This window comes from Sphaeramia orbicularis, chromosome 1 (assembly GCF_902148855.1).
Source record: "Sphaeramia orbicularis chromosome 1, fSphaOr1.1, whole genome shotgun sequence".
Lineage (NCBI taxonomy): Eukaryota > Metazoa > Chordata > Actinopteri > Kurtiformes > Apogonidae > Sphaeramia > Sphaeramia orbicularis.
The window spans coordinates 38,115,056-38,137,174 of NC_043957.1; the positions used below are offsets into that span (position 1 = coordinate 38,115,056).

Below are 22,119 nucleotides of genomic sequence, written 5' to 3' on the forward strand. Positions count from 1 at the left end.
TGTGCAAGCGTTCCTCAAATATTCGGGTGACAACTTCTCCCATTCTTCTTTAATAGTATCTTCCAGACTTTCTCGTAATAGTTTTGCTCATAGTCATTCTCTTCTTTACATTATAAACAGTCTTTATGGACACTCCAACTATTTTTGAAATCTCCTTTGGTGTGACGAGTGCATTAAGCAAATCACACACTCTTTGACGTTTGCTTTCCTGATTACTCATATGGGCAAAAGTTTCTGAAAAGGTATGGATAATAGTGTTAGGTATGATTATGACATCAATATATGTTTGGTTTCAAAACAATTGATGTAGTGCCTGCTGAGAAAAAACAACTAAATGTTCATTGTAAATTTTGCTTCCCCACCCTGTACTGTCTGTGACATGACTCACATGGACCAGGAGTAAAGAAGGAAAGTAATGAATGTTCATCAATTTCTACTAATGAATAATTTCAAGCTGCTGCCCTTGAATGTTTGCGTCTCTTCCTCTTCAAGTGCTTCTCTTTTTTTAGAATGAATATATCCTCCACAGTACAAATGTGAATTTAATTTAGCATTGCTTTTGTCAAAAATCAGCAAGTATAAGTGTGCTTACTGAACGACAAAGGGAAGGCAAGTTAAAATTTAAGAGTGTGGAATTATTATTCAGCAGAATTTAAATTGTGAGCCTTCATAGATAGAATTTATAGCAGTGGTTCTCAACCTTTTTTGGCTTGTGACCCCATTTCAACATCACACATTACTGGCGATCCCAGACATTCAAAATGGAGACATTTTTTTGCTAAAATTAATTTGTTTCTGATCATGTAATAGTTTGCTATACTATGTTGCAAATACACATTAATTTTAGACAACATTTAGTCTATATAATGTTTATTATTATGGACGGAGGCAGAAAAGCCAGGTGTAAAAAGTGAGAATTTTCCTTGGTCAGGATATGTACAGTCAGTCCAGCTTGGATTTACAAGGCTGACAATTAATACTGAACAAACAATAGCTCAAACTATGAATTATGAAAGAGCTGCAGCATCTGAAACTGACCACAATGAACATTTGAAAGATAAACAGTACCACAGTGCTTCAGTTTCAGCTTCACAGTCATGTCTGTTATGGATTGTGATTGTCTCTCTCAACTCACCATATGTTTTTTATTAGTAAGGTTGTTTTTTTGTTTTTTTTAAATATTTTTCTCAATTACTAGAAATTTCAGGCCCCCCCCATTTGAATTCCAGGCAACCCCACATGGGGTCCCGACCCCAAGGTTGAAAAACACTGATTTATAGATAGTGCAGGTATTTATTCAGACACACAACATATACTTGAGCACATGTAAAGAGTAACAGAGGTTGGGGAAATGTTGATTACAAAAGTGCATAAACAATCAGGAGTGGTGCTTGAGTCGGAATGAGTTTGACCTATAAAAGCAAATCATAAAATGTTCATTTGGTTACATTTTCAGCTCACTATGCCTTAGAAAAATCTTGATGAATGAGCTATTAGCATTCTGAAGGTTGGTTTGATAGTGCATAACATATCGAAGCACTTAAATGTTCATAAGCAGCCAGGATTAGGATTATTTTTAAACACTGGAAAACCCCTAAAGACCCACTTTTTAAAGAAGGGGTAAATATGATGATAAAGACTGCTTCCTATGAATGTATGCTTTATAAGTTAAAGAACAGGGATGGCACCACAGCACCAGTTTGGGAACCATTTTGGTCTTACATTACTATTACTGCCAATCAGCAGGATGACGGCTGATTTACTTCCCCCTGGTATTTTATTTTATTTTATTTTATTTTATTTTATTTTATTTTATTTTATTTTATTTTATTTTATTTTATTTTATTTTATTTTGTTTTGTTTTGTTTTATTTTATTTTATTTTATTTTGTTTTATTTTATTTTATTTTATTTTATTCTCTCTAAGAACTTCCATGCCTTGTAGTATCATTGATACTTTTCATTTATATATAAAAGCCCTGCTTGTTACCATTAATCAACATTGTATGACTGTCATGTACCAAGTAAAAACTCCAATAAAAACTTGAATTAATTAAAAAAACTGGAAAAGCACTCGGAGAGCCCAGACCTCCACCAAGGCAGATCAGTGCCCCCCCCCACTGATTATATTGCACACGGACAGACAGACAAACAGACAGACAAACCAGTGCCGGCAAAAACATAACCTCCTTGGTGGAGGTAAAAATGTTCATAATCGACCATTAGCCATTCCAGGAGAATATAACATGACACAGGAAGAGAGTTAAATGTTGTCATTAATCTTTCTCTACTTATACGTGCATTTCCTTTATTGCTCAGTATATTATGCATACACACACCTACTGAATTGCTGTTCATTTCTGTGGACATTAGCTCTTATGTAGTCCAATTCATCCTAGCATGCATGGGGCCGGTCTATCCAGGTGAATAAACCTCACCGGTAACCTCACAGCTTGGCAGTCTCCTTATCATGGCCTTTCCTGCTCCAACAGATTTTTGCTCCACCTGGCTTGAATCTTAAACGTTCTGCGCTGCATCCATTTCCTCTGAGTATTTCTGTTGGATAATTCTCAATCTGCAGGAGGTAGACAGCCACCTGCCTCCCTCCATCATTTCCTTTATCTCTCCATCCCTCTTTCCAAGACTACAGACTTCCTTAACAGCTTTATTCATTTTAGAGTGGAGGAAACACAATGGGTGTCTTGGCTACCTTTCCCCCCCTGATAACTGTAACACTGTCCAATAAGAACAAAGCGGGGATTGGACCAGGCCCTGGCACAGAAGGGAAGCTGCGGGGCTTGTAGCTGGATTGTTTTGCTTGGCTGCACATGCTCTGTATGACCCTGAAGATTATTGACTAAAAGCCTCTCGTGCCAAATGTTTTCCCCTATTTTCCCTGAAGCAACTTGACATGCAAACAGAATAAGAGAGATTTTTTATTAAATGCTTTGCCTCACTATGTCCAGCTGTGAGTGTCTGTTCGCATTCCTTTAACCAATACTTGATGTGGCTTTTTTGTAGAATTTCTCTTGGTTTGCATCTTATAATGTAACCCTGAGAAAGCTTTCAGGGATAAACAATGTAATGTTTGATCAAGAACCAAGTGGAAATTGTCAGAGTAGTAATTGTGGAGGGAACAGTCATTCATTAAAAGGGCATTTTTTCCAGCAACTTATCTATTTTTCTGCCGCCGTGCCTGACTTTCAGTCATTATGGAGACATAAGGAGGCCACCCTTGTTCTCTTTATCAACCATACCTCTGTGTGGGTGTATTTTTTTGTAAGAGCGGTTAACCGACATGCTAACTCCTCCATGTCATGTCTATTAGGAGCCGTTTAAAGTCAACACCAGACAGTATAACATATAACCAAGGGTTTATTTAAGTCCTCTTGTGGCCTTTTTTCAAGTCATAGCCCAGACTTAAGTACATATAAGTAAACAGGAGTCAAGTATGTTTGTGTGTTATGATGACTGATGGATTTAAGTGTTGGCTGCAGGGAGAGCACTGCGATGGTGAGATGATGAATGGAACGTTTAAGCCTGTTTGATTGTTTGTGTTTGCCAATCAGACTTTCCTTTTTTCAGCCTCCACCTCGTACGTCATTATGGAACCCTTTGTCCTTGTGAATGCAGATTGGGATTTTGCACTTGTATACTATAGCCTACACAGATTGAGACTCAACATCCATTATTCATTCTTTTAACTCTGTGTGAATTTAAGCCCCTTCTTATGTACTTTCTTTGTGTTTGGCTTTGTGCAGATTAGGGAAGAGCTACGAGCCAATGGAATCGATGTTTACCCTCAGAAGGAGTTCGACGAGGATGCAGATGACAGGCTGATCAATGACAAGATCAGGGTGAGTTCTCCGTGCCAGATTCTGTGAGTTCACACTTTCCACAGTTTCTTGCTGTTGGCTGCAGTGCATGATAGCCATGGCCCTTTTTTATGTGGGCTGAAATTTAGAAACTGGTTACACATAATTTTTTGTCTCTTTGTGTTATATAAAAGCCACGATTGTAACAAAAACAGTTACAGAATCTGACAATCTAGCTATAAAAATTCCTGACCTGGAAATCACTGGTAACACTTCTTGGACTTGACTCAACAGGAGATGATTCCTTTTGCTGTGGTGGGCAGTGACCAGGAGTACCAAGTGAACGGGAAGAGGATTCTGGGAAGGAAAACAAAATGGGGAACCATAGAAGGTAATCCTAAAATGCATACATAGAAATAATGTACTGAACTTAAAGCCTGGATTACAACAATAGTCGCTTTTCCATTGATCCTCAAATTGCGCAAATATAACTCTATAAAAATGTACCTAATGGAAAAACGACAATTTCACCAAAAGTCTCATTTTTCGATTAAAAGTTTTTGCACTGGCATTAGGTGGTTTTTCGGGTGTAGCGCAAATGGTATATCACGCAAAACTGCAATGGAAAGACCTTTTTTCGCAACTAGACTCAGGTGAATTAAAAAAAACGGATGTTGATGTATGTTACAACAAGCGAAGAAGAAGACGAAACATGTCGTGGTATGTATGGACACACCAGGAAACCCAATTTTTTAATTTAGTACGAGATAGAGGGGTAATATATAATAATAATGAATATATCTGTAAATCAACACCATATTTATGTTTGTTGCCATGTTTGTGGAATGGCTTCTCATATCATCTCGTGATAATAAATAAACAAGTCATTGCATTTGTGATTTAATGGAAAAACCGACATTACGCACTTCTGTTTTTGGACATTTAGTTAATATTGGTAAAGTTTTGAGCAGGTGTCCAATGGAAAAGCCACTAATGATGGATACCCTTCACTTAGAGAGGATTAGATACACACTGAACCACAAACTGGGAGAATTTGAAAAAATTTGGAAAAAAGCGATGTCATAAGTGGAAGGGCCGGACAGTTAAGATCCACTATATAAGCAGTAGTCCACAGCGTAGCACTACACCAATCTATCCCAGTGGCTCTGGGGATGGGGAAGGGGGTTTGGGGGGTGGATGAGATGTTAAATTGTTTGTGTTTTTTCTTTCTTTCCTTCCTCTTTTCTCACTTTATCAATGCTGTTTTGTTTTTATTTCTGAATGTGTGTTTGCTATGTTGATATCAAAAATGAAGCTTTTTTTTTTTTTTTTTTTTTTTTTTTAATTAACCTTAATTTAACCAGGAAAAAAGATCCCATTGAGTTTAAGAACCTCTTTTCCAAGGGAGTCCTGGCCAAGAGGCAGCATGAAACAACACACATAGCTACAACAGTCAAAGTCAAACTATGAAAAACCAGTGCAAGTCATTGAGTTATTCTCTAGCACTTTGAGTTTGGATTTAAAAGCATTCAAGGAGATCAATTCAGTCAGTTTCCAGTCTTTTAGCAACATATTCCATGTGCAAGGAGCAGAGCAGACAAATGCCCTTTTACCCAGTTCTGTACAGGTGAACGGCACAAAGGGGAATAAATGCTCATTCGGTCACAGAAAATAAGAATCAACACTTCTTGTTATTAAACTACAGACACAGGAAGACAATAGTCCAAGTATGGCCTTGTAAATAAAGGTGTACCAGTCTCCTAGTGGACAGGGCAGGCCAACCCACTCTGGAATACAACTCACAATGATGTGTCATGGCTTTAGAATTAGTAATAAACCTCAGCGAAGCATGATAAACTGTCAACCATTTGGAGACATTTGGACGATGCAATCTTTATCCAACACCGATTTAAAAAAAAAAAAAAAAAAAAAAAAAAAAAAAAAAAAAAAAAAAAAAAGGCACTTTTTTACATCACAAGAAAAACAACTTATTTTGAAAGTAAAAGCCCACTTTAAGCTTTAACTTCTGTACCAGGTTTTCAGTGTTGAGTCTAAAAGTGAGGGAGTCATCAATCAAGACACCAAGATACTTATACACATGAACCACCTCTGACATTTCCCTCAAAAGCAGACACTACTGGGATAGTTTCAGGCAACTTCGTAGAGTTTGAGAATAGCATCATCTTAGTCTTTTCAGTATTGAGAACAAGTTTTAACTGAAGAAGTAAAGTACAAGTATTCTATGATAATGTACCAATCAGGGGATCTCAAATCTGTACTATGATAAGGCTTTGCAATAAAAATATCTGAAACACAGAAATATTGTATTGAACTAACATGCTACGTGCTACGTCCTACAGGGTGGGGAAGCAAAATTTACAATGAACATTTAGTTGTTTTTTCTCAGCAGGCACTACGTCAGTTGTTTTGAAACCAAACATATATTGATGTCATAATCATACCTAACACTATTATCCATACCTTTTCAGAAACTTTTGCCCATATGAGTAATCAGGAAAGCAAACGTCAAAGAGTGTGTGATTTGCTGAATGCACTCGTCACACCAAAGGAGATTTCAAAAATAGTTGGAGTGTCCATAAAGACTGTTTATAATGGAAAGAAGAGAATGACTATGAGCAAAACTATTACGAGAAAGTCTGGAAGTGGAGGAAGCAACAAAAAACGTACCAAAGCTTTTATTAAAGCTCTCAAATCCAAAATCCTAAAGGATCCAACCAAATCCATGAGAAAAATGGCAATTGAACTTGAGGTAGACAACAAGACCATTAGAAATGCAGTAAAATATGATTTGAAGTTAAAATCTTACACAAGAACACCAAAACACTTGTTGACAACAGCAACAAATCCAACTTTAGCAATTTTTGGGAATCATGTTTATGGCCGCCTTCTAGCCCAGATCTAAACCCTCTGGATTCTGCTATTTGGGGCGTTTTAGAACATGCTACCAATAGAACATCACACAGCAATGTCGACTTTCTTAAAGATACTATTAAAGAAGAATGGGAGAAGTTGTCACCCGAATATTTGAGGAACACTTGCGCAAGTTTCAGGAAGCGTGTGAAGGCAGTTATTGAGAAAGAAGGAGGACACATAGAATAAAAACATTTTCTATTATGTAAATTTTCTTGTGGCAAATAAATTCTCATGACTTTCAATAAACTAATTGGTCATACACTGTCTTTCAATCCCTGCCTCAAAATATTGTAAATTTTGCTTCCCCACCCTGTACCTAATACACAACGAGCACTGAGGAAGTAAAATGCATCAGCCATGTCCATAGTATATTTACCTGCCACTGCCAGATGATGTTTAATTCAATCAGTCTCTTTGGATAAATAATAACACAAGATCATGACCATCTGTGTGTTGGAGTTTGGTCAAACCTATGTCAAACTTAACTGTATAAACTTACACATTTGGTGTGCTCACACTTAGGCCACACCTGACCTATTGACAGCCAAGTGATTTAATATCATCAGTGTAAGACGTAATGTAATCCAGGTGTGTTACGTGGCCTATTGGCAACGCAAGAAAGAAAAATGATCTCTCTGTTCATTAATTTGTGGTTTGAGCTCGGTTCATTAAGCTCCAACAGAGTCTTCCCTTTTGTTACACAACATGCCATTGCAAACGAGGTGAGGCTACTTCACAAAGGAGATGCCAGATTGTCTTATTTGGTGCATTTTGAGCATGTGGAAAGTTATGGACTGCAGCTCTTTAAATCTCTCCAGCTGGTTAAACCGTCTGTTGTTTCACTACCAAGTGTTTGTTTACATTCGTCTGTAGTTAGGGAGATGTAGGAGACAGGAGAAGGAGATTTACAAGGACTTTCTGTGTCTGTTGGGATGACACACACACTCATCCCATCAGGCTTTTGGATGCGATAACTTTGATACAGTTTACATTTGTTGGCCTGAGCCGTGCACTCACACCGCCAAGGAGGATTTAAGCACGTGAATGTCCTTGTCTCAACTCGCTGGGAGCGTTTGTGAGAAGAGAGTTAGAGGACAGACGAGGGCATTTGTCTGGACGGGGAGTGTGGAATTAGAGGACAAGTAGACGACTGAAGGGGACTGTCATTGTTAAACACTGCCTGCTTCCAGGAATGCACATGGGCGTACTCAAACGTGCACACTGAACTCAGGTTTATTGGCTGTGTCATAAAAAAAAAAACATAGTAAAATATAAATCATTCATTTTATAGAGTTTTAAAGTGCTATTCAGTATCTAGAGTTAGTTCAGTGAAAGTAGAAAATTATTAAAGGGGGTTGTATATAGTGTTCATATTCCAAAGTCTAAACAGCAGGGGGAAGTCATGGACCAGAGCATCGTCATGACTACCAAACCCACCAACAAATAAATGATACATATAGATGGACTGTATGCTGTATGCTTACTGAAGAAAGTATAAAGCTCATTGTTTGCACACATTTGTATTATGGTATCACTAAATTTTCCTCTTCAAACTAAAATTCCTAGCTGCTTATTTTAACGATCAAAATAACTCTTATAATCGTCACTTGCTGCTTCAGCTGATAGTTTACATTATTAGCTCTGTTTTTAGACAGAAAACAGCCGCAGTAAAACCACAAATCACCTTCATTTTCTGTATGGTTTGTGTTGTAAATAGCTGCACTAAAGATCTGTTTGGAATCGGCCAAATAAAGTCAAAACTGCCACAGTTTATTCAAGACCGTGGATCAAGAAGTGGTAAATTTAGCAAAGATAATATTGCACACTATCATTATAACTTCATAAAATTCATCATCAAACTCCTTTTTTTTCTTCTTCTTTCTTTATTGAAAATTAACAGTTGCAATAAATCACAAAGGGAAGCAACACACATACTAAATATTCCTTCAAACAATATGGAGGTAAGTATAACGACACAAAAAAAAGTTTTGAAATATTAACAAAAAGTAAATCATCAAACAATTTGAGGGTACGTTCACATTTGTAGTTTTTTGTTAAGGCTAATGTTTTATAATACGATCTTAATTCTTTAACAAAGATATTAAAGTTAGGGAGTAATCTGGAGAACTTTTCTTTATGAATATATTTGCCTATCAGTATAATTAGATTAATGAAGAAACTTAAAGGTTTATTAGAGCATTCAAATTTAATTATCATTCCCCTTTGAGATATTGAGATGTGCTTTTTGGTTTTGTTAAAACTAACTTTCTCCAGTTCCCTCAAAAAAAAAAAAAAAAAAAAAAAAAAAAATTCAATAAAAAAAAAAAAACTTTTCAGTCAAAGAAAAAAGTGTTTGAATGCAAAAAAAAAAAAAAATTTTTGAGATCCAAAAAATTTCATTTGAACACTTTTTTTCTTTGATTGAAAAAGGGTTTTTTTCTATTGAAGTGAAGTGAAGTTTTTTTTGAAAATATTTTTGGGGGCTAAAGGACTAAAGAAACAAATCTACCTTGATACACATCTACATGTTATTCTAGACTCTCAAATAATAATCTTAGATAATTATTTAAGCAGAAATACTACACAAAGTCCCTTTTAAAATGTAAAAGTACAGAAATGATCAATTGATTGGTGTATTATTCTCATAGATTTTGACAAAAGGGCAAAGAGTAGAAAGTAATAAATAGTGCGATGTCAGTAAATGTCATTTCAGCTCTGGACTTTTCTTTCCTACCTGGTACGCCAACATACATGTAGTTCAAGCTAATACAAAGATGTTTTTCTTTCTGAGAAGATGACATTTCAGATTTCGTGTCTTGAACCCTTTTAGGTGGCCTTTTTAAAGTAGCTACAACTCTCTCTGCAAGTATTATGAAATTAACTCCAGTGAGCGGCAGGGCGAACGAGGTGAAGTACACCTACAGCGGGACAAATGCCGTCTTGTCCGGGCTGTGAGAACAATGGCTCCATTCTAGTTCTTAAGCAGTGTGAGAAAGAGAACATTAGGAAAAGCAGGAGAGAGGAAGCTGCTGTGCTTCTAGACTTGGGCTCTGTAATCATAAATTAGGCCTCGGCGGAGCAGCCAGGAGTCAAGTAGAGGAGTTACTGTTTATTTTTGAGGTTTAAGGAGACAACGAGAGATGAAGGGAGGGCAGAGCGAGCAGCAGGTATGTGTTTATGTTTATATAGGGACTTCTCCTGGCCTCCACATTAGGAGATTCAGGCACAGCTCATTTTTACAAGTTGGTAGAGCTCCTTCGACATGACTAATCAGCACTCACAGACCCAGCAGTTATTCCACTCTGCTCCTTTCAAACGGAATTTAATTTCCTGCCCATGGATTTCAAAGCTTTACATAAATAGCACCCTCCTTTTTTCATTTACACTCTTGACATAATCTATAATTCAAACATGTGTTCGGCCTACTGGAGGCACCAGCAGCTTGTCACAGGGAGTTTGTTAAAATGTCTCACTTAAATTTCCCCAATAAAGAAGGGAGCTGAGATGTATTAAATTACTTGAAAGTGGAGGAGTGTCTTATCTTGGCTTAAGAAAATTGCTGCAGATGTCATGTAAGAGGATGCCCTTCACTTGACTTATGAGCAACATCACCATCTTGTGGCCATTAAGGAATAGCAAGTGTGAGTTTAAGGAGGCATGCCCACTGAGATATTTCTTGTCATGTTTCATTACACAGATGCTTCATGAAATATTGGACAGGTCTAGATATAGTAGAAGTTTCTCTTAAGGTTTTTTTCTCTCCTCTTTTTCTTTTCAGTTGAGAATATTGCACACTGTGAGTTCGCCTACCTGCGAGACCTCCTCATTAGGTGAGTTTGTACAGTAAAATTATGTACTCATGCATTATGTGACAACACAACAAATTGTTATATCCAATAAAAATGATGTCCTCCATTATACAGTACAGTGCAAATGTCTTGTTCCTTTACTATGATTTATGATCATACATATGTTTCTCCGTCTCTGGATCCAGACTGGAATAGACAGGAAATATGCTTTACAAGGTGTCACAAAAGACAAGAAAGAGGTTTCTAAAAACCAAAGTATCAAATATATATGAGCTCTGTTTATGCTTAGTATGTCTGGAACTGTTACTCCAGGTTTTATTTAATACATGTCAGATGTTTCTCATTGTTTGGGTAACTGTGTATGGGAACAGAGATCACCTTAAATACTGACTTTTGCCTTAGAAGCCATTTAATTTTGATTCGATTGTGTGTGTTGAGCACACATTTGTACATATTTCTGATATTTCCTTGTTCTTTAATAGACTGTTAAATCTGTTATTTAGAACCCTGCAAAAAAGAAAAAGACAAGGAAACAGCTTAAGGTGACCTAAGACTTTTGCGCAGTACCATTTGTCCATATGTTTAACTAAAATATGAATTAAGCCAAATTAGACAAGCCAAATTAGACAAGACAAGTTAGACAAGTATTATGGTTGTCTAGTGTTTTTAATCATATTTTGTCACATTTATGTATATTTATGTTTGAAATGCACATGCTGGAATTGTTACAACTCACTATGTTTTGTAATAATATGCTGCATTATATGAAGTATGTAAATTACTACAAAATATGAGGAAATGTGTTTACATTGTATTCATGGGGATTATTATTATTATTATTATTATTATTATTATTATTATCATTATTATTATTATTATTATTATTATTATTATTATTATTATTATTATTATTATTATTATTATTATAAATGTTATAAAAAAATATTGGACTTTATTCATTACAAAGGTTTTACACTGCCCAGCCAAAAAAAACCTCATATACACAATATTTCTATGAACCAGCTTTAGATTTTATTACTTGACATATTCACTGTGGTATTATTTCTATCCTGCAGTGCTTATAAGATGCAATAAATGTCACAACATGTATTTCCATCCAAAGTTTCATGAAGTTTTCACCATAATCTTAGACTGATGATGGGCAAGTCAGACCACTTTTTTAAATGTTCTCTTGTACATCCCAAAGATTCTCAATGGGGTTCAGGTCTGGTCTTTCTGGTGGTATGTCTATGAGTTTGATGAATCCTGGTATTGGTATCTTGGAATATATCCGTTTCATCAGAGAAGAAAACCATCCACTGATGTTCAGACCTGGTCATTCAGTGTATTCAGGTACAGCTGACCTCATTTTATGGACATATAATGTTGCTGATCCTAGACCTGAACCCCAAATCAAAACAGTGCCCCTGCAGGTTTGTACTGCAGGCACTAGGCATGATGGGTAATCACTTCATTCACTTCTCTTCTCACCCTGATGCACCCACCACTCTGGAACAGGGTCAATCTGGACTCATCAGACCTTTATCCATTGAAACACAGTCCAGTCTTTATGCTCTCTACAAACTGAAATGAGAAACAACTCACTGCATCAGTTTGGTTTAAAGAAGTGGGAGTCAATTATCTATTAGTTTAGTTAGGGTCAGGTGGGGACTTTTTTTTTGGAGGCGGACAGTGTCTATAACAAAAAAGCCTATTTTCACTCTCAGACACTCCACCTACAGTCTTTGTAAACTGATTTATGTTTTTCAGGACGCACATGCAGAACATCAAGGACATCACAGGCAGCATCCACTACGAGACGTATCGAGTCCGTCGGTTAAATGAATCCAACACCCATTTCAGCTCTCAGCCCTCTGACCATCCTCCTGTCCAGCCCAAAGCCAACGGGCAGCTCGAGGTGCAGCCCAGTGCTGTGCAAGCCAACGGCGTGGCTGCTCAGCACGAAGCCCTGTCCCACGAGATGTAGACCATCATGTGAGCAGTCAGACCCCCGATTTCTGATACGTGGACATAACCATGCACAAACATACACTCACACAACTATCCAGTCTACTCCAACAAGCCCACATGCACTCGAACACAAACCTATGATGTGAAGCCTACTGTATTTTATTACCTAGTAGGATGTCTTTGCAAAAAAAAATAAAACCTACCTAAACCACAGCTTTTAATTTATCAGGTAGTTAGAGTCCAGCTTTAAATGACCAACTTTTTCCTTACATGGGCTGTTTTCTGAGTCCTTACCATATAGCTACTCCTTGTTTGTCTGTAACTGCCCACTGCAGTTTCTATACAGACCTGTTTACTATCAGCCACTCTCAGGCCATAAAACCAACATACATCTACGTCTCATTAATGAGCTTGGCTGCTTGGTTTATTTTTAGAGCATCTGATGATTGTCAGGACTGCAGTGGAGTGCAGTTGCCAAGGACAGGATGTAAGAAATACAAAAGTAAAAAGAAAAAAAAGACAAGATTTTAACCAGATACAGCTAGAATGATGGGATCTTTTTCCATTATCTTAGGTGGCATTAATCGGCCATACGGGGGCTTTCCAGATGAGGAGAAACCGAATAATTCAATAAAGTTTAGAATATCAGAAGATGCTAGATTATCTCAGATAACCAGAACTTTTTACCACTTGCTTGGTCCACTTTGTGTTGTGGTGTATAGTTTTGTGTAGATACTAGGATTAATTAGGGATGTGTAGATTAGGCATATAGTATTATGGAAGAACAAAAGATATTGTTGACACCTCCACTCTGCATAGTACAAAAATGACAGCAATAGCAGCGTGGAGCAGCTTTTAAGAAAGATGGTTCCTCTTGATGTTTAATGATGTTTTTAAGACCCCTTTTTTTGCCAAACCAGCGTGTCTTTCTATCTAATGCAAATGTTGTGTAACAGTCATACCTTGCATTTTACATTGCTCATTTACTGTTGTATTTTTGTTGCTGTTGTTCATGTTTTAATATTATTGTGTAAGAGACGTTATGGAGGAATCTGTGCACCTGTTGTCCCATGCAGCCCCTTTGTCCATTTTTATGACTGTAAACCAAATAAAAGTTGATTTTTCTGTTCTAAAGAGAAGCACATACAGTATATAGATTGATTTATGAATAGGTATTTATGTGTATGTTTAGTGTAATCGGTTTTATTCAACTTTCATTCCAACTGATTTTCAGAGGTTTGTTGCTGGTCTTAAACAGTGATGTTTTAGGTCTCGGCCGTGGGTTTTTCTTTTTCTTTTTTAGTTTTTGCTTGTATTCATATCGATGTAACCTGATCCATTCGATGGTTAGAACAGGGACATTTACACTGAAAACTGAATTTGCCAAAGGAGGATGATATTTTACTACAACTCAGAAGGATTTATGCCAAACAACCTTAAATAGTACCCATACTTAGCACATATATGATGTCATTATTTCAGCAGAAAAAAATGAATTGATAAAATCCTTATTTTTTTTTCTTTAATTTCTTAACAGAAACTTTTCTGTCTCTTCATGTCAAAATATGCAATATTTTCAGTACATGCAAACAAACGAGATAATAAATGCAAAAGGAGAGCAAACTATTCTTTTCTTGAGAGACTTATTGGGTTACACTTTGTTTACTGTTGTATAGGTCTTGTGTAATTTGTTACAGTATAATAGATTAAGGTTTTATCTTTGATATGTTATCTCAAAGAATAAAGATTGATATTTTTATTGTTTAAAGCTGCTTGTCTTGATTCATGTACAAGTTTACAAAGAGATGTTGGATAAACACAACTTTTATTCAGTCTCTGGTGCAAATGTTCGCAGTATTAAATGGTTAAAGCATCTGCAAACATTGTCAGTTTCCAACTAGGATTGAAATTATTGTACGTAATTAAAACAATTTCAATCTCTTGTTTTCAAATTACAGTGCTGTAATCTGTTAAAAATGACTTCACATCTGGTTTCACCACTATTAATCATATCCTGTTTACTGAGGAATTGCCCCTTTAATTTCTGAATAATGACTATAAACACACTGCTTACTTTATTCATGTTAGACCATAGCTCTCTCAGCCACCTGAATTAAACTAGATTATATACTGCATTTGTGTGAAACATGCATGACCAGTTTAACTGAGCCAATTAAAATCCTGTTAAACTGAGCCAATGAGAACATTGTAAATGTAAAATGCTGCAGTAGTGTTGTATTAGGGTCTTTTATACAGTAAAAACTCTCAATGGAGGCTAATTAATCATTACAACCTGATAAATATGTAATACTATACAAAACTTGAGCTGTTCTGTAATGCACTTTAACCTATGGTTGGAGCTGGAAAAAATATAGAAATAAGTACGAGAAATTGATAAATGCATCAGTATTAAAATAGAATTTAATCACTGGAATAATGTTCTGGTAATTACAATTAGTTTTTGTTGCTAAAATTTAAAATCTGTACCCTTTAACGCCTTGCACCTCCTGTGGCTTTTTTTTCCTTCCGTTTCTGCATTGAATCAATTGGGTTGAAACTCCTCTGTGATGAAGACGACACCACATGACGACAAATGACACATGTGAAGGTGAGAGACAAGTCCCAGGAAAATCACCGTCTGTTGAACACTCACCTGACACTGACACTTCTATCTAAACAGTTTCCTGGACGGTCTCACTGAGGTATGAAGGTGAGTGATAATGACAACGGTGACACTGCTATGACAGCACCAGGTCCACTCAGTCCACTGGTGGTAGTGTGAAAAAAAAGTAGTACATTTTACAGTAAAATATGATACATAATATTTAAAACTAAAAAGATCCATTTTAGTTGTTTGTGTTTACTATGTACAATAATTTTCAGTTTATTTGCATCTGCAGGTTTATCAGTGGCTACAATGTACAGTGGGATTTCCTCAAATCCTAAAAAAAATCTTTGTCCACATTGCTTCTCACTTTTCATCACTTGTTGTTTGGTGATTTTTTTTTTTTTTTTTTTTCATACTTAAATTGGTTTCTTTTAATCACTCCATAAGGTAGTATGTCACTGTAAAATCTGTTAAGCCCTGGGTCCTTTGTTTCCAGTGGGAATCATTTCTCTGTAACACAAAACAATGGTTTAGCTGATAGCTAAAGTTGTGACCAGTTGTGATCAGAAAACATCAAAGGTAAGATAAAATTCATCACCATCTCTTCATAATGTGACCTTTATTTTAGCTCTTTGTCTTGTTCCGTGAATTTTAGCACATGCAGAAATAACATTTCCAACTCTCTAGTATTCTGAATCTGAATATTTGTACTGTTGGATCTGCTTTGTGGAAGCCTAGTGGTGCAAAGTTTTGGTCTTTGATTTATGAAATCATTCATGACATACGCTGTGTGTTTGTTTTAGGTATTTGCCCATTTAAGTGCTTGTTGTCTGGATTGTGATCTGTTGTCTGAAAATTGGTTTTGTTCAGTTTTTAGCTGATGTTCTTCTAGTCACGTGGATGTGTGGAACGTGTGTATTGCTTCCAGCGTCGCAAAGCATTACCATGGTAACACAGACAGAACTGTGGTTATCTCAGGTAGCGGGGGCACCTGGGCTAAAGAGGCTACAGGTCCAATATCTTAACACCTATAATTTTATCTTTACTGTTTATATATATATATATATATATATATATATATATATATATATATATATATATGTCTGATGTAGACTTCTGTAATGGTGTTAATAGAATAAAGTATGTTGGTTCACTGCACACACGCTCAGATTTCATCACAAGGTGAATGTAACTGCCAATTTTCATCAGCAAATGTTCTGATTGGCTAACCACAGATCATCTCACAAGGCCTGGGATCAGATTTTAACAGGAACCTACTATGAGTATATGATAAATACATATGGTAATACGTATGCAGCTACAACGACAATTTATAGAGTCATAGGCACATGGGCTATTCCTAGAAAGGGGAATGCTGCTGACATTATTTCTCCATTCCTTGTTAAAATAGAAGCATCCTCCAGTTAGTATCTTTTGTGTTCATTGATTGAAGAAGGCCTGCAGTGTTTTGAACCATTTAATTAAATATGGAGCATGTCTCTTCTGCATAGAATATGAGTTAAGAACTCTAGCAATGGATCTATGAGAGCGGGTGATGACCATCATCATCACCATCATCATTCACCATGAGTGATCCATCCTTGTACCTGTCAATGAGACCTTTTATTCAAGTGACTGTAGGAGTCTTGGCTAAATCAATAAGAGCATCTGAGTGAACATACACCACTATATGCCTGGGACACCTCTCATAAGCAGAACTTTATAAAATATAAATGTTCAACTTAAACAGAAATATCTCATTGGTCAATCAAATGGCAGCAACTTGTTGCATTTAGGCATGTAAACATTGGTCAAGACAATCTGCTAAAGGTCAAACTGGGCATAGTAGTTAATACCAGACAGGCTGGTTTGAGTATTTTAGAAACTGCTGATCTATTGGGAATTTCATTACAACTATCTCTAAGGTTTGCAGAGAATGGTCCAAAAAACAGGAAACATCCAGTGGCACTGTCAGACATCAGAAGACATGGCCATGATCATCCCTGAAGCAGCAGCACATACATTCACTGGCTTCTTTGTTAGGTATACCAGCAAGGTATACTCAGTACAATGGGCGGTTATTGAAAATCCTTAGTTATAATCTTTATTCTGTACAAAGAAGCATTGCTCCATATGGAATAAAGAGTTTCATTCACTCCAGGCCTTCTGTTCTCTTTGATTTACGATGAATAGAAACTGGTGGAAGGTTGCATTTCGAACATATTTTTTACCACTCACACCATCTCCACAATCTTTACCTTGGACAACTAGGACCTTGAGATTCTCAAAAAACAAAGGCAACATTCAGTGTCAAATTGTGTCTTATCTGATGATGCATCACACAACCTAACAATTCAGAACCTTGTTCCAGTCACCTTGTCAATGGCATCTCAGACTAAACATGTTAGAATATATACTTTGAGTACGGTAGATTGATGCCAAAGACAACGAGGATATCAGTAGTGTTTCACCTCATATGTTTGTGAGGGAAATGACATGCATCATTGAAATCAGTGATGTAAAAATGAACTCTCTTATCTCTGAATAGTTACATTATTCAACGGTGCCAGAACTTCTACATCTATCAGTCAGTGAAATAAAACAGACATGTATTGTTGTGGTCGATGCACAGTATTTGTAGGTTAATGTAGCTGAACTTGCGTTGGTGGTTGTCAGCAGCTCTCTATATTACAAGCAACACTAAACATGATACTGAACATGTACCTCTATCTTATTCAGTTAAGTATACTTTCATCCATTTGTCCAGTCAATGTTTGGAATATATCACTGTGTGTATCAAAACGTGCTTCAGAACTATTTGTATTCTAAACATCTTAACAAATGTTACTAGTATAGCTGACTCCCATTGAGCCTGAATTAGCTCCTTCAGCAGTTCTTAAAGTGCAGACTTTTCGCTCACCACCAACTGATGTTATATGGACACTCCCCTCTGTGCTGCCTTAAACATTTTTGCTGTATTCTCTATCATTTGAGTGTTGATGCAAAGTTTTGTATAAAAAAAGAAAAAACAAAGCTTGGCTTAAATGAGGAGCCAATATGGGCAGTAGCAGCACATTGTGAAACAACAGGAGGTCTTATTAATTAGCCATTCAACAACAGAAACTAAATTTTTAACTTAATACAAGCAGGGTGGATGTGACGGGCTTTTAAATTGGACAGCATGTGTTTCATCACTCACCTCAGATGGTGAGCGGTCTGTCAGCAGGTGGCCGGCTGGTGTCAGCTGAACACAGAGAAACAGTGGGCCAGCCGGAGATTGGCAAGGTATGAATAGAATTTTTTTCTGCTGGAACTTGATAATAATTCAAAAGGTTTGCAGTTCTATCAGTGGAATAAAAAATGTCTTAACTCTGCTTCCGATTAATTCTCAGGAAGCAAAATGTGGCTTGCCTTTTTTTCTCCTGAATTGGAAATATAGAAAATCCTGCCAGATTTAACAGCAGGTACATGATGTGTCTCAGCTGGATCATATCACCTAATATATCATTGCACTTCTTCAGCCACCATATTGCTCCACTGTGGCACATTACCACTGTATTCTGGCACAGAGACAGCAATCCATGTCGCACTTATGAAGGAATTAACGCAGCATATACCGCTATATATTTTCACCAATGCAAAGTGACAGTGTCTTAGTGTTTGATGGATGTTTATCAAATAAAAACACATGCTAAAGTACCCTCAATCGGTGCATAAATTTGCACCACAATGCATAGGGAGGTATTAAAGTCAGACACTGAAAAAAAGAGATGGGAGAGAGGAAAAAGAGCACCACAGTGTATCAAGAATACACAATACAAAATGAAAAAAATACACTTCGCCTTTCTGTTTCTACTGGCTCTGTAGTTACCAGGCAGAGTTCTTCCAGCCAGACAGCCTTCAAGCCAACCAAAAAGACTTCCAGTCAGTCAGTTCACCATCTGGCTTGTAAGCCTATGGTAAGCCAGCCAACGCCTGTCTGTGCTGGTGTGGCATCAGTGGCTAGTTGTCTTGCTTCCCTCTGTCCACACACACATACACACACATCTTCCTCCAGCCTCTGTCTCCTTCAGAGCTACTTAGACACACACAGAACAGGAGAAAACTCTGTTGTATCTGCCTATTTTGTGATCTGCAGCTGCGAAAACAGCCCAAAACAAAAGATTTCTACCCACTACCCACCTCTCGCAGCACTGCCGAGCACCTCCAGAGTAATCAGCGAAAGGTAATCTGTTAGTCATAATTTGCCGTTCGTTAATGGCTTGCATTCATTAAAACGTGCATGCTGATGATGTTTTGCATTACATGTCATCCTGTTCACTGTCATCCTGTACAAGGGACCTTTAATATCAATGACACGTTTACACAAATACAAATGCGTATACGCACAGACCACCAGGATTCTCTTATCCTCTGCCCGATTTACCCTTGAGCACTGCCAACTCAGTCTCCTGAACACCAAGCATGGCGTCCCTGTTTGTTGTTGATATATGCTAATGTGCCACATCCATCTGTTTTTTTGCTTAATTTGGATTTTGCTTGTTTGTAACTGTGTTCACGCCCCTCCTACTCCACCATCTCCTCCCCTTGCTTCCATCCACACCTCCTGCCTCTCCCTTTCCTCCTCCTCCTCCTCTGCTTTCCCTCCATCTCCATCCTCCCGATCCAACATCATGGGTGCTCGTCTGCCTGGATCACAGCCAGTTCTCATTGTGGCGGGGTGGGAGGAGGAGGAGGAGGAGGAGGAGGGTCCACCACCCCTTCCCGTCTTTATGCAAATTGGCCTTGTTTTGATTAAAAGACAGCTGCATATTTCATTAACGTCACCAGTGGCTGTGAGACAGAGGAGCGCATACCTCTCCGGGGAGGCAAAGGTTGTTTAGCTGGAGTGAATGTTGTGGGAGCTGCTGTTTAGTGCTGCTGAGAGGAACAAATAGCAAAGACAAAAGGGCTGCCCAGGGACAGCTTTGGGGTTTAATGGGGCTGACTGACTGGCACATCAGTTAAAGCTCACATTGATGCAGAGTGTGAATGAATGTGCATCGCATGATAACAACACCAATTGACAATGAAATATAGACCCCCATCAGCTTTCAAGGTGCTTCGGCATGCCAAGACAGTTGTATTTCTACCCACCGCTGCCAGGCTGCCAAGACAAAATAGCTACCCCTGGTTCTGGTAATAAATTGAGAAATAATGTCTTATGTAGCCATGTTTTAGTGTGTGGCAGATAACCTGTTCCCTTGAGGACTGGCGAAGAAAAAAGGCAGCTCTTCTCCAATACATTTACCTCTTTCCAAGAAGTTTCCTGTAAAGTTCTCACCTTGGCCAGCTGTCTCTTGTCTTTTTTGTGTTTTAAAGCTTGCAGTGTACTGATACAATACTCCTATGAATAAATAAACATCTGCTCTTCCTCCGTAATAAAGCTGTAAGATGTAGTGGCATCTAACAGTGAGCTTGCAGATCGCCCCTGACCTGACCTTACCCTGTAGTGGCTGCAAAAACCTTGAAGAATACAAAAGGCTCTTGTTATTTTATTTTGTTCCTTGGTTTGTACATTCATGGCTTTTTGTCACATTTCTCGCTTGTTGATTGTCAAACTTCACCCTTCCTGTCAGCAGAATAAGTGTAGGGTAAAGCAATGATGGCTGAGCGAGATAGAGAGAGAACAACATTCAAGAGAATTATTTTCTGACTGAAAAGGAGATTGTTCAAAGCTACTGTAGAAACATGATGCACCTGGAGCATCTCATTGTAAGAGGGTGAAAACACTGTGATTCGTATTTTCAAGAGTGAATATTATATTTATTGTCTGAAATTAGATCATCTTCAATCCCTTGAGCCTTTAGCGTCAAAGTGGCAGAAGGTGTTCCTTATCTTGCTTTGTCCCTTTTTTTTCTTTTACTGGTTGAGGGTGTCAACCGAGGTGGACTAGGATGATTTATAGGTGGGTGAGCACCCTATGAGGTCAGAGGGTGGAAATAGGAAGGATGGGGGTGGATCTGTTGGCATCGAGCCAACTCCACCGCAATTCAGAGTCACAGGGAGGGATGGGAGGATGGAGCAATGGTTGCTCTGCATAATCAATCAGAAACAATAGAGGAAGAGAGCAAGTGGTTGTGCCTCACTTGACAGGACTGATTGTATTTATGCAGGGATGGCGGCGAGGAGGGATGGAATTAAAGGGGATTGGGTGGTAAGGTGTGGGCAGCGGCAGCAGTGCTGTAATGGGTGGCCCCCACTGCAAAGCCAAGGACATATACCCAAGAGGAGCTGATTGAATGCCATGCCAATAAAAGGAGGCAGTTTCACGCACCATTGACCGAGTTGGCATCCTCACAGTCACACTGTGATGAAACCCCCTTCGAGGTCATGATAATGTGAATCACATTTTGTTCTTCTGTGGGTTGTACTGCTCTGAGCAAAAATTAAACCACACCCTCACAACTACCCTCCTCACCCCCCATTTCTGTTTTTATTATAGTATACAGCATACATCTGATGTTTTGATTACATGTCAAAATAAGGAGAAAATCAGATTGAGTATTTGAAAAGATCAAATTCTGAGTCACAATAGGTGGGGAAAATAATCTGATTTAAGCCAGCAGTGCGGATACAGCCACAGAGATTGTCCTTTTATTTTCTCTGTAGGGAGAGCAGCATGTCCCGGAGCGGACTAATAGAATGCTTGTCTTGTATCTTCTCAGCCATGAACTTTACTCTGTCACAATTACATTCAGTCTGGAAGTCTGTGTGCCTTTCAGCCAAATATATTAGCTAAAGGAATGCAGTCAAATGTTGATGTTGAACTTGACAAGGACATTCATTCATAATATACGATTTAAAAAGTCCTGATCTCTGCAGAAACTGCAGTTTCCACTTATAAAATGCTCAGAAGGAATACAAAACTAATAAAGTACAGTTTAAACAATATTACATGTTCTATAGAGAGGCACAGGCTGTGCAGAAAGAGCAGGTGTATC

The 22,119-nt window shown here is 37.8% G+C and overlaps 1 protein-coding gene across 6 annotated transcripts in view; it reads left to right on the forward strand.

Moving 5' to 3' along the window:
• Positions 1–14,296, forward strand: part of septin9b (septin 9b) — a 124,790-nt gene extending 110,494 nt beyond the window's left edge. For all 6 annotated transcript variants that reach the window (XM_030137300.1, XM_030137308.1, XM_030137291.1 and 3 more), the window contains 4 exons: positions 3,761–3,856; positions 4,109–4,205; positions 10,527–10,578; positions 12,328–14,296. In XM_030137300.1, the coding sequence (XP_029993160.1) occupies positions 3,761–3,856; positions 4,109–4,205; positions 10,527–10,578; positions 12,328–12,544 (462 nt within the window). In that variant the 3' untranslated portion in view covers positions 12,545–14,296. The remainder of the gene's footprint in view (positions 1–3,760; positions 3,857–4,108; positions 4,206–10,526; positions 10,579–12,327) is intronic.
• The last annotated feature ends 7,823 nt before the right edge of the window (positions 14,297–22,119 follow it).